Source organism: Dromaius novaehollandiae, chromosome 1 (genome assembly GCF_036370855.1).
Source record: "Dromaius novaehollandiae isolate bDroNov1 chromosome 1, bDroNov1.hap1, whole genome shotgun sequence".
NCBI lineage: Eukaryota > Metazoa > Chordata > Aves > Casuariiformes > Dromaiidae > Dromaius > Dromaius novaehollandiae.
Window position 1 is genome coordinate 176,753,739 of NC_088098.1, and position 13,960 is coordinate 176,767,698.

The 13,960-nt window shown below is 39.0% G+C and overlaps 1 protein-coding gene and 1 long non-coding RNA gene across 2 annotated transcripts in view; one reads left to right on the top strand and one right to left on the bottom strand.

Annotated features, from left to right (window-relative positions):
- Positions 1–6,586: 6,586 nt before the first annotated feature.
- LOC112995722 (uncharacterized) lies at positions 6,587–12,137 on the bottom strand. Its single transcript, XR_010387201.1, has 3 exons — positions 11,999–12,137; positions 11,184–11,291; positions 6,587–8,927 (listed from the first exon to the last, which is right to left on the bottom strand). It is a non-coding gene; the product is annotated as an uncharacterized LOC112995722 (long non-coding RNA).
- KLHL1 (kelch like family member 1) overlaps positions 11,974–13,960 on the top strand; it is a 257,056-nt gene continuing 255,069 nt past the window's right edge. The window contains exon 1 of the mRNA XM_026120882.2: positions 11,974–12,514. Within this exon, the coding sequence (XP_025976667.2) occupies positions 12,000–12,514 (515 nt within the window). The 5' untranslated portion in view covers positions 11,974–11,999. The remainder of the gene's footprint in view (positions 12,515–13,960) is intronic.

Here is a 13,960-nt window from a genome sequence, read left to right on the forward strand (position 1 = left end):
AGTGTGAGACAGGTGAGACAGCAAGTGGTCTAAACCCATGCAAGATTAATAATAAAAAAAGAGAGAGAGAGTGAGAGAGAGGAAAACAGAAAATATAACTATTTGGACAGTGATAGTTAACAGGTCAAAGATTCAATAGGAAAAATGCTGACATGAAAAGGTATAAAATCTTATGAAAAAGCAGAGCATCAGAAGACAGCAATTCAGCAACATCGAGGATCAGCCTGTTCCAAGCAACAAGGAGGTTGGCTCTTCCTCATCTGACTACTGACTGCCCAGCCAAACCAAGACTCATCAAGGATCAATCATTAGAGATGGCAAGCATATTAATGCTTAGCATAGTAGCTCATGTGCATTAGCCAACAAATAATTGCTTCCCACTCCTAAGTTATGCATATCTTGCTGCACACTCTTTGTGTATGATAGAAGAAGTCCAAATGAAGTGACCTAGGGAAAGAGGGTTACCTTTGTTATAGTAAGGCCAACCTAGTCCTCAGAATCATTATGATAAGGAATTTTCAGAGAAATCTACAATCTACAAGTGAGAAAAAAAATAAAAATTGTATTCTAAAATTTTATTAAAATGATATTTCAAGAATTTCAGTTTAAGATAATTTCAGTGGCAGAAAATCTCTTGTTTGAGAAATTACTAGGATGTGATTTAGAATTTAAAACAACTTTAAGTTCAAATTCTTGAATATAGATGAGAGGCATACTAACAGATTTTGATTCAGAACAATTTTGAGTATGTTTCTGTTTTGTTTTAGGTCTGCAGTTTGTTCAGCTGTATGCGAAATAATGTGAAAATTAAATAATCCTAGCATAATCAATTTTGTCTGAACTGTGATTTTATACCTTATTAAACTCATTTCATAAGCTTGTTTGCTATTGCATTACTAAGAAAACATTAAAAAAACTGATTTATTACCACTTCATAATATTTTTCAAAAGAATACCACTGTAACATGCTGCAGCCTTAATACTTATCTAGGCTCATTAATGTTTTCTGTTTATTCTTTGAATTGCTCAGAATGTCTATGGTATACCTGATGTCAGCCACAATGCTGTTAAAACAGGGATATCTATATGTGGTTAGTTTTCTTTCAATTTATCTTTTTTTAACACATGTATGTCACTATTATGTACTTTCATATATTTGCATATACATTTGCATAAGTTTGAGCAAAGTCTACACAATAGCTCCCTTAATATTTCCCACTTTGTAACATAAATTCATGTGCTCAACCAGTTTAAAAGAGGAAGGTCTCCACAAATAGCTAAAATGTCAACTTCTTTGTCAGCCAATTTTCTCCATTTTTGTTTATATGTCATTTATAAATTTGGGATAGTAAAACATACCCTTCTCTGAGGACAAAGTAATGGTAAAAATAAAATTATGCTTAGAAAAAGCTGAAAAGAGGATGGGTGAGTGCCCTGCCATCCAGGGTAAATGGATGAGTGATGAGTTACCACAATATAACATCAAACAGCTTTCCTCCAAATTTATAATTTTGTTAGCATTTTCTACACTGTGAACTTTAAACTTAGAATATCATCTAAAATAATACAGCTCTTGAACTTTACCATAAATTAAGATTTAGCATTAAACCTGAATGAAAAGAATATGAATAGACAAAATCAAGTTGTTTTCATAGTTAGCAAAACACCAGAGGCTAATTTAGAAACTTCGTTTTCCAGAAAAGTCTTGAACAAAGTTTAGAATTGCAGCTTTAAGAAAGCAGTATCATTATTCACTTGAAAACTACCATGTCGGTCGGAAATGATTAAAAAAATTATGAATGATTCTATTAAAGTCAGTAGTGCTGATTAAGTAACAATATTTATCTGTCTATTTTCAGAGACTGCATTTTTAAGATCAAATAAAATGGATGAACTCTGCATGTTATTTCTTCTCCTAATGACCTTCTGTGTACATCTAAACAAAAGTATTAGCTTTCAAATACCTGCTATTCAGGAAGGATGCAGTCCATTTGGAGAGAGTCAGAGAACAGTAACAGTTATCATGCTTGGGAATATGACCTATGAGAAACTACAGAAAAGAAGGGCATTTTTTCTCTATGAAGAGAGAGAAGACGGACCTAAAAGGGATCTTCAAATACATGGAAGGTTACTGCAGAGGATGAATTTTTCTCCACTGTGAACTCAGAAAGAAATACTAAACTTAATTTGAAGCAACAGTGATACAGGTTTCATACACACATATATGCAGACAGACACACAAACACGTGTGTTGGAGAAGAACAACAAGATGCATTGATACAGAGTGGTGGCTGACTAGCTAGAAATCAGCCCTGCAGAAAAGGATATGGAGGTCCTAGAAGACAAAAAGGCAAACATGAATCAGCAGCGTGTCCTTGCACCAGTGAATAATAACCACATTTGGGTCTGCATTAGCAAAAGTATGACCTGCAGGTCAAGGGAAGTGATTACTCCCCTTTATGCAGCACTTGCAAGGTCTCACCTGGAGTACTGTTGTCAGTACCAAAGATGTATTTTTAAACTGGAGAGGGTTGAATGGAGGGCCACTACGATGTTTAGGAGGCTGGGACACACGATGTACAAGAGAGGCTGAGAGTTTGTTCAGTCTTAAGAAGACAAGGCTATGGGTAAATCTAATTGCACTTTTCCACTACCCAGAGTGGCTTATAGGAAAGACAGAGCCAGACTGTTCTCAGACATGCACAGTGAAAAGATGAGCAATAGTCACAAGTTGTAGCAAGGGAATTTCCATTATACACAAGGAAAAAATTCTTCACAATCAGAGTGTTTAAGCACTGGAATAGGTTGCCCAGAGAGGCTGTGGAGTCTCCATCCTCCAATACTTACCTGGACAAGGTCCTGTGCAACCAGATCTGACTCTGAAATTAGTCCCACTTTAAGCAGGAGGTTGCACCAAATGACCTACAGAAGTCCCATCCTACCTAAGTTGCTGTATGATGATATATTATTAAAAGTTCATGATACTATAGCTAAAACAGAAAAAAAATAGTGTCATATGCTTAACTGCTTTTGCATTATGTAGTTATAAGAAATTTCAAGCAATCTGTGATCTTAAATTGTAATGTTAACACCTGTTACTGTTACTGGCATGGTATTTAGACAGAAAACTAAACTCTTAAATTGTTCAAGCAATTAAAATAATCTCATTTAAATTACAAAATATTTTTTCTAGGGGGAAAAAAATCCAGTATACTTGTTGAGACACTTAGTTCAAATGAAATTGTGAATAAGCACATCAAAGAAACATTCACAAATATCTGATTTTTTATTTGGTCAGATACTGAACATAAAAAAAATGATCATATGTATATATAATCATAAACAAAGCTCCATTTTTCATGTTTGATAGAAAGGATAAGAAAAGCCTACAAGAGCTTATTTCATTGCTTTATACTATGGGATAATGAATTCCCTTCAACAAATGACATAGGTCTGCAGGAAATGTAACTTAAAATTTTGAATGAGTTGTAGGATTGTGGTATGCCAAGACACAGATCAGTCATATGCACAGTAAATAAAGACTTCAGCATCATTAACAGTCATTTACAAATTAAAATAGTGTTTAGAGATACCCATCAGCATTACTATATGTGAAATTCCATTGTTAGGTCTCCCAGAACAGAAAATTCCTTTATTTAATCATGAATTCAGAGGCTGTCCAACCATCCACCATTTCCTGAGTACAACAGCAGCAATGCCCATGGCTCTGCAATGTAAAATTTCCTACTAATCTGACTAATGTAAAGATAAAGAATTGGTATAAGCAACAAGCACATCAACCACAACTGGAAAGTTTAATTTTTGAGATTAAAAAACAGCTTCCTGAACTGGGAGTGCAGAATTTTCCGCAGTCTAGGAATTTGTTTACTGAAAACAAACAGAAAAGAAAGTATATGGCTGTTGAAGTCTGCTGCTAAGTAACACTCCAAATGATGGAATGCACCTCTGTTAGGACAGGCATCTAACATCCCATGAGACACACCTGAAAATCGAGAAATGCTTCTCCTCTAACTGCTGGTATCCATAAAGTATGAAAACAGTATGGACAGGAAGCTATACCCAAAGGGTTATGAGAGTCTGAAAAACAGTGAGGAGAAATCACGATCATCCTAAGTTGCTAATTTTAATACACGATCTCAGTAAAAGACATTTAAAGTGCCACACGATTTATTTCTTAGATCATTCTATGTGCTCGAAATGTATAGAAATTTCTATATTATATCTTGATGCAGCTTAATTATAGCATTTTTGCTTATACTTTTCAAGTTGAAAGAAAAAAATATAAGCTTATTTTTAACAAATTAATACAAGTTAATTGCTGTTCTGAACTTCAAAATGTTTTACTTTAATTGCAGGCTGCAGGAGGGAAATATGCATTTAGAAATGCATAGAATAACAAACTGTCAAATGACTGTATTTTGTTCTTTATTTTACTTTCAAAATAGCAAAACTTTAATTCTTCCCCCTCAAAAAAAATGTTATTACAAGTGTTGACCTGAGCAATGACATGATGTCCATCTATTTATGTCTCGAAATAAAACTGCCCACATGTAAAGTAGTACAGTGGAATTTTATAAGGTATCCTTTCTACTGTGATCATAAAGGCTGTCATTTATAAGGTAAATAATATTTTCAGACAATATTCTAAATAGTAAAATCATCTGATATCCTTTTATTTAGGTAAAGCATTTTGATTTTTTAAAACTATTCTTCATCACCACTGTAAGTAAATAGTATGTAAAATAGGAAATAAAATAAACAAGAAACATAATTTTGAATTACATTATAAAAAAGAAGCATTCCTTTTAAAACCATCTATCCACAGAGAGACATTAGAAAATACCTGGTATCAGTTGTGGATGAACACCAAACAAAACAGGCTTGTTCTTTCATCTCCACTAGCCAACTTCTTTCGTTCACACTTGATGACTCATTTCCATTTCCTTTACTATATCCCAGTGTCTTCTGACATTCATTAAAATGACTGCTTACTGAAAGTGGGACTTGGATGAAAAGTTACTGGAAAGATAACATCTCCAACTATGTGTCATTATGTTAGGCTAATTGATTTTTATCCTAACTGATACTGGAAGACTTTAAAAGCTGAAAACCCCCCTGAAATCACATTTTTTTACTTCAGAAGAACCTGCACAAGCTGAAATATAAGCATCATAAGCTTTTGTCTAGAACAGTAAACAAAACCTCCCAGTGCCTGTTCTCTGTTCTTGTCAGGCTCTGGGACTCAGGCCAAGTGGCATGGCGCAATTTGCATCCACATGGCTAAATTCTCTTATCCTCTAAAACAGAGGCCAAATCCAAAGTGCATACTGAATCATGTTCCCTCACTTATGCTAATTCCTGAGCTAGTTAGCAAGCTAGTTTCTACAATCCAAAACCATCTTAGTGATGGTGGTAACACCTTATGAGTATGGGCCATCTCTTGCCAGTTCTACTGTCTCTGTTTAGTTTAGTCTAATTTAATTAGTAGTGTATGCCTAGTGATACCACTTACACACTCCTTTTTGTACAGCCCATTTTGTAAACTGTATGCGTCTCCATTGCTGTGATTTCACTAACATATAATATTTGACAAAAGTTTTTACTTCTGTTTGTAAATAAATGCTAAATGAAAGATCACCAGGAGACTGCATAATTTTGAACAAAACATGAAAGCAAGACAGTTCTAAGAAGTAGAGAAGTACAGAGTAAAAGAAAAAACATAGGCCTATTAGTCACTCTAGCTAAGAAAAAACATGCTATTCTCTTTGTATCACCAGGACCTCCACACAATAGAAGAAAGAAAAAAAAATAAGATAGTCGCAAAGGCACTGCCAGAAGTATTAGAGTTAAAACAAAGCAAAACAACATTTTAATGAAGTATTGAAATGGCATCACCTAAAACACTAACAGCTTCCATGTGAATTATGAAGTGGTACAGATGAATCGTTCTCAAATGGTAAGGTCTAAGGACATGTTATGTGGGCTATGGATTGGGAGACTAAAAGTATGTGCTCTGCCAAACCTGTACTACATCTAGTTCAGCTGTTTCTCTGGACCATAATTTTGGAAATAAGACACTGACATTTTTTTCAAATAAGCGTAATTACAGTAGGCTTGGGACACGCTGGTATAAACTATGCATTCCTCAAGAAAAGACAACTGACAACCATTGCAAACACAGAAACTGTGGGAACTAATTTGGTATTAAAGAATCTTAATACTCTTTAATTTGCCTACTTTAAGAAAATGGCTTGTATTACTTTTCCAAATTTTGAAATTATTTCTCTGGTTTCATAATATTTATGTTCTCTATCCTTAGCTTATGTGTGAATCTTTATCCATGAGAAACCATGTAGCATTTACTTAACTGAAATTCTCTGACCATATAAACATTGTTTTAGGGTGTATTTATACAACTGCTTGTGATCATAATTAAATGGTTTAAGAAGTGACTGTCCTTAGAGTTAATGTAAGTGACTGTGTGTGCACTTCTAGGCTCCAGCAATATAGAATAAAACATATTTGTTCGAATCAATTGGGCAAAAAAATCAAATCAAAGGGGCAATTTATATATCCTTATTTTATTCAGCATTACTAAGAAGGCAGAAAATAACAACTATGGAGAAGTAATCTTTTATTACCCTCTACAATAAATATAACTGGTCATGTGACCACGCCTACAGACATCTATCCTATGCTGTGATAACTTACATTAATTTTTGAGAAATTACTTAACCTCAACTTATGCAATAGCAAATCCATTCTCAAAAGCGAAAACTCAGCTGAAAACTCACCACAAAAAAACAAATACAGGAGTTGACATGTGATTCAATTCTCGTGTACTTTTTTTTTATTATTACTATTCCTTTCTTGTCATGAGAAAATAATTATCATTAATAATCATGGTTATCTTGCTGTTATTTAGACAAATCTGTATGCATTTGTATATTTCAGAAGGAAAAATAGCTCAACAGCTTGAAGTCCCCCTTCTTGACCCACAGCAACTCCACAGCATTATATGTATAGATTAAGTATAAAATAGTTATGAGATTAATTTCTTACATGGTTTAATGTTTAGATTCCCAATATTACCACCTTTCCCTAGTCTTTCACATTTTACATATCTCCACATTTCATGAAGCTTGTTCAAATGCTTTACATGTGGCAAAAGTTTAAAGAATAAATCTAATACATTATTTACTGATTACTTACTATACCACCATTTTTTCAGTAACTTTTAATCTCTCAGTGCTATGTCCAGTCCCATCAATTTCTATCTATATTCTCTGTAGCTTGAGTCTTCTCTAGATCTGTTTCACAGGATCTTTTCAACACCCTCAGATTCTTCCTTCTGAATGTATAATTAACCATCTACAAAATCAGCTTCTTTATAACTGAAGTGCATGTTTTTATTTATGTGAGACTTGTTTTAAAACCATTCCTTCTACTATTGTCCTTATTATAACCAACACAGTGATGTCTTGTCTTTCTTTTTTTGCTTTTGTTCAGCAAGGAGATTTAGTGTCTTCTCTATTAAAGATACACAATAGTCCACACTGAAATTCAATGACAAAAATACCACTTTTAGCTTGCCGAGAGGTATATTCTTTCCCTTATTAATAAAGATCGGTCCACAGTAATGTGTATGCTTATCACCTTCAGGCTCACTTGCTATATGTCCCTGGACTTAATGTAATGTGAAATCTCACATAGAATATGACTATTCATAACCTGAAGGATTTAAGGGTGTGCAGCACTGTTAGCACATCATTTTGTATGATGATTCCTTCCTCAGAGTCTATTTTGAGAATCTGCAACTACAACTTATCTTTATTCCTTATCTACCAATACTCCTTGAGGTACAGGGTACAACATATAAACAGCTTAACGTGAAACATCTGAAACCTGAAATTTAACAATTCCCCATCAAGGAGCTTTTCAATGGAAAGAAGTTCCAGAAGAAAAGAAAAAAAAAAAAGAGAGAGAGAGAAAAGGTTAATCAAATCTGACCAGGTTGGAGGCTTGCCACAGGATCCTTTTTTTTGGGAGTGCTTTCAACTACTTGGAGGATTTATTAAAAGGATATATATCCCTAAGCATATTTTCCTACAAGCAGGAGCATGAGACTTCTTTAGTCATTCACATGACTATGTGAATTTAATTCATTTGCAGAGCATTAGAAAGATAAAAAATACAAAGAAAAAGTGTCAGGAATCTGACCTGAAGATCAACCATTTTCATCTGTCTGTCTAACTAATACATAAAGAGAAAAGAAGCACAAGCACTTTCAAGCAAAATCTGGGAAGTTATTCAAGATTTGTGCAGTTATGAATAATCTGGAGAAACTACAAGAAACGAGCTAGTTCAGAAACATGCTGTTCAATAAACAAAAATACAATGCAATACACTATGTTCAAATGTGCAACCAACAGACATGGTACCTGGCAGATTACCCATATTCACTATGATCTTAGCCACATTTTATGGGTCGCTCTATTTGGTAAGGATGAATGGCTCTTGAACAGTTTATTAAAATTGTAAGGCATCAAATATTTCCCTTCAGCAACCGAGAGAGATGGTATATTTTCATATCATTTCACATTCGTACCTCCCCCCCCCCCCAAAAAAAAACCCCTTATGACTAGTCTAAGGCATATCTGACTTCAATAACTGATTATTTTATTGTAAATCCAGTGAGGAATGTTCCTACAATTCCAATAGAAACCCTTTTCTTTTCTTCTGGATGGAGGAGCAGGTTTACAATTTACAGTAACTCTACAGAGTCTATACAATTAATCATTTTGTGTACCAGAAGTTTAATCCGAGATTTAAAAGACATCTGTGTTCATCTTGCCATACAATAATCTGGAATATGTCCTTTGCCTCACTGGCATGTATCGGACGTGCTGCAGGGAAACAAGAAGGTAAGAAACTCTGAAAACCTAAGTTTCATCTTTTCACTTCATGCTAGGGAAACCAATTTATTCATAAACTACATGCAGTGACAATGGCTACCTCTCTAATGCAGCTTGCCTTGATGAAGCTCGTGTTTACTGCATATTTACAAAATATCTATTTATACTTGTGAATGTGATATAACCTAGAAGTCCATAAGAGTTTTCCAGATTTCATATGTATGATAGATATGTGTTCATTCATCTTCATTTATGGAACAAACTTTAAGATGTTGCTTAAAAATCAGTTACTGATACCAAAGTTAACACATCTCTTAGTTGCAAAAAATGTTTATGTTCTCAAATGTGAAGGGATCAAGCACTGCTAACATGCATATGCAAACCTCTCAAAGAAATATTGAGGAGTAGAGCCATTAATTATTAAAAATAAACTGACATAACTGAAATAACAAAGTCTGAATAACAAAGTCATAGCCCTAAATCATGTTTATCTTTTCTTTATAATTGCTTGCCAATTTGTATTAAAAAGCTGATAAAAAAGCTATACTGCTTTGCTGGGTGATGCTGAAATGTATCCTGTGAGTGACTTCTGAAATACCTTTGGAAAGACAGTTTTGCTGTCTGTTATATTTTTCTAGGTAATAAAAATCATACTAAAAAAGCTATGCAACATAGTTAAATTTAAAATGATTAAAAATCCATCAACTATTCACATTAAATAATCAACAGAAATATTAGTTCGGATTTTAAAATGTCTAAGATTTTTAATACACCAAAGAAGATATGCTATCGTCCTCAACTTGCAAATAATCCTTAACTTAACTGTATTAAATACAGGAAAGATAACATGCATATTGTCTATCACTGTATTCATTGACCAAAGGTATTTTCTATGTACCTGTCTACAGCCTTGAGAGCTTGTAACCAGGCATTAAATAACCAGGGTACAATATAGATGATTTCTCACAAAATGCATAGGATACACATTTCTAAATGTGTAATCTAAAATGGTAAAAGTTTCATCTGTCCTATCCTGAAGATTTTTCTGCTTTTCTTCTTGCTTTTCTCCCCAACAGGACACATCAGTTCCTGGGTAAAAATGAACTGTCTCTTCTGTTTGCTTTAGAAGGCTTTTTGTCTTTTTTTGTCATTGAATACGAAGAGCAAAATCAAGGCACTAGGGAGTTTGCAGTCCAGCTGTTCTGGCATAAATCAATATTTAAAATGCACAGTCGCAATTTTTCTTCCTTGGAAAGCAGGACTTTGTGTCCTGAATTTCTTGTTCTGTTAAATCCAGGACTTTATCAAAGTTACAAAACAAACGCTAATACTGGCTTGTAACTAGAAGTACTACTTCAGTGATAAATCAAATAAAACACTACTAAAATTGTTGACTCATGTTTGACTTCTGTGTTTCCCTGGAGGACTGTTCAAGCCTCAAGCCAAGATCGTGTTTCATGAATGAGGAGTTAAAATATTCCAGCTTGAAGAAAAAAAATCCTTTAACTTTTTCTTCTCGCATTCACCAATGGCTAGTGTAACAAACTTTTTATAGCTCATGAGTGCAAAGGTGAAGCTGGCCAAAGCAGGGAGCACTTTGAGGAAAACAGAGTCTTTTCCATCATTTTCTAAGGAAAAATCTTATTCTAAAATACTGTTTTCTGAGGTACAGGTGGATCACAGGCATTCTGGATATCACTTTGAGCTAGCAGGTGATGATATGCGCTGTAGTTTTGCTACTCCGCTCCTCTCCAGCATTTCACCACGAAGCCTTTAATTCCGTAATTATGTCCCAGATGCACAGTACTCTTTGTGACACCCCTCCCAAGTGGGCAGATGTTCCTAGGCACACTTCTCTGTTGTGAAGGAACCTCCCTTGAGCTTAGCCCTGTCAGACTGCATTAAGATCAGATATAAAAGGTAAAAGGCAGATGTGTATTGCTATTTCTGTTTGACACACAGTGTCCCTCTACCCAGTGTTTTCTACTGGTACAGCAACACTGAGCCAAGAGGCTAATGAATGGAGCTTGCAGAATAAATCGTTAACCTGTAACCTCATCCTTTCAGCATGCAGTCTATTAAGTTTGCACTCTTATGATTCATACTCTTTTGTTTACCGCTGCTGCTGCATTTGTTGTTTTGCTTTATTTTGCTCACAGTGCTATATGGCGGTCTCCGCACCAAACTAACAAGGTGAGGAGAGGGGAGGAGGGGCTAGGAGGGACAATTAGCAACCTGCAGACTTACTTGCGCGAGGAAGACTGAAGCATCTTCTTCCCCTCTGTCTCTTCGCACTGAAGGCCCTAGTGCACATCTGCGTCACATGCAGGGGAGGGGGCAGCTTGGTGAGAGGCGCTGAGATAGAAAATTGTACAGTGAGGACCTTAACAGCCTCACAGGCTTGCTTTCTTTTTTTTTTTTTCCCCTCTCCTACGTAGGGTGTATATAAAGGACCCCGCTTTCCCTGCGTGCCAGCTCTCCGGCTTTGCTATCCGGGGTGGCTGCAGGCACGGGACTCCCCTGAGAAATGGGATGGGAAGGCGGGCGGTGGAGAGAGCCTCCCAGATGACTTTTGCCTCTCCAGCTGCACGAAGCTGCAGGAGACCGAGGAAGAGGCACCTGCCTCCTGGCGCGGCCGCTGGGCGCTCCGCGGGCTGGAACTGCTCCTCGCCCGGCTAAAGCAGACCAGCGCTTCTCCGCAGCTTCCCTCGCCCGCGCTCGCCTCGCAAGCGCCTGTCTCCCCTGAGAGGTGTCTCTCATTTCTGCCTCTCTCTCCTCCCCTTTCCCCTGATCACCGTGCAATCCTCGTCAGCTCCGGGCACCTCTCCCGCTCGCTCCTCTCCCTTCCCTTCCCTCCCGAGCGCCTCTGCCTCCTCTCGCCTCCGCGCATCCCCGCTCCCGCCGGCCGCCCTCGCTCTCTCTCCGCGCATCTTTCCCCCGCCGCCGGCGACCAGCCCCTGCCCGGAGGAGCCGCCGCCGCCGCCGCCGCCGCCGGCCCTGCCTCGCCGCCGCGCCGCGCCGCCCGCCGCCCGCCGCCGCCCGCGCCCTGCCCGCCGCGGCACCATGTCCGGCTCCGGCAGGAAAGACTTCGACGTGAAGCACATCCTGCGCCTCCGCTGGAAACTGTTCAGCCACCCCTCGCCGGCGGGCGGCCCGGCGGGGGGCGGCTGCCTGCCGCCCGACAGCAGCTTCGAGCACTGGGGGCCCAGCCAGAGCCGCCTGCTGAAGAGCCAGGAGCGAGGCAGCGGCGCCTTCTGGAAGAAATCCTCCTCCTCTTCCTCCTCCTCCTCCTCCTCCGCCACCACCCCAGCCAGCCCGCCCAACGGGACGCTGCTGCCCGCCGGCCGCCGCGGGGGGCATGGGCTGGGGCAGCCGCCGCCGCCCCGGACCATCTTCTACGTGGAGTCCCTGGAGGAGGAGGAGGAGGAGGAGGAGGCGGCGGAGGAGGAGGCGGCGCCCGGCGGGATGGAGGTCGCCCGGGAGCCCGAGAAGCCCCTGACGCTGCCGGAGCGGCAGGAGGCGCCGGGGGGCTGCGCCGATGGCGGCGGCCCGGCAACAGGTGACGGCGGCGGCAGCAGGTAGGGACGCGCCGCGGGGGGCGGGGGGGGTCCGGCCGGGCGGGCGGGGGTCCCGCCGCGGCTGCGGGGGGCCCGGGCCGGGGGGAAAGTTTGCGCGGCGGGAGGAGGCGGAGCGGGATACAGAGGGGAGATGCGGGGCGGGCTCCGCCGGGCGGGCCCCGCGGGGAGGGTCCCCGAGGGGCAGCACCCCCCGCCCCCCGGGCTGCGCCCCGCCGCCCCCGCGGCGCCGTGGAAGTTGGACGAAGCGCGGGCGACTCCCGCAAAAAATGGGGATGTGTTTTGGCAGGCGTGGGCTGAGGCAGGCGTGAGGGCGAGGAAGCCACTTCCAGCTGCCTCGTGTTTCATAGGAAACTTTTTTTTTTTTAATGTTGAATCGGTTTTCCTTCTCAAATTAAAAAAATGCAAATGAGAAATGCAATATAAAAATCCATAGAAAAGGGAAAAGTAACGAACACGGAGGTTCTAGAAATTTTGTAATACAGATAACACGTCCTGAGGATGATAAATTCTCTGTTGGTCTAACTCTGCTTCCCCCTTTCTCACCACTGTTACAATAATTTTATTTCCCTTCTCGTTTATTACTTTTCCCACGAAAAGTAAATACATAGCTTTATTTCTAAACAGAAAAGAAAGTCTTTCCATTCTTTTGTCATTAGTTGTGGTCTTTGGATGGCAAGTAAAACACATAATATTAAATATTTTATTAGGCAGAGACAACACTATGCATTTGCTAGGATTAATACAGCTGTAGGTGCCCATACATGTACCTGTAACTTAAAATGTTAAGCATTTTCATAGAGACCTAAAACATGTTTCATCTATTTTAAACTCTTAATTGCTTTATCCGTTAGTGTAGTTCATTTCATAGTACCTACATTCAACAACCGATGCATAACTGATGCACAACATAGAGTACTTTTTTAAAGGAAGGGTCAGTGACGCTAAAGTTTTTCTGTACGTCCGAGGCTTTTGTTCCGAAGAATAACATAGGTACGTAACATAGGATTCAAGATACAAATATTATCAAAACACACTATAGAGATACACAAAACAAAACTTTTACCTCTTCAAGGCTTCTGAAATGAATAGAAGAGGTTTAAAACTGTGGTACAAATAAAATCCCCCATAGATTTCATATTGGGTGCACCATTGATCTCAGAGTCTTCAGAGATCTGCATACTGACACAAGGTTACTGAGTTTTAGTGGAGCCACTTAATTTATCAATAGGAGATAAATTGCTACACTGGACTTGCTCATTACGTATGTACTGTAGTGTACTTGTTTCTTTAAGATGTGTTTATTTCATGCTCTTCATTCATTACTACTGAAACAACACATCTAACCAACAGTAGCTGTTACCATGTTAAGACTGCTAAAGTCATATGTTAAATTTGTTTAAATTTAAAATTGTGCAGAGAGATGCTACTTTATTGTTAATGACAATG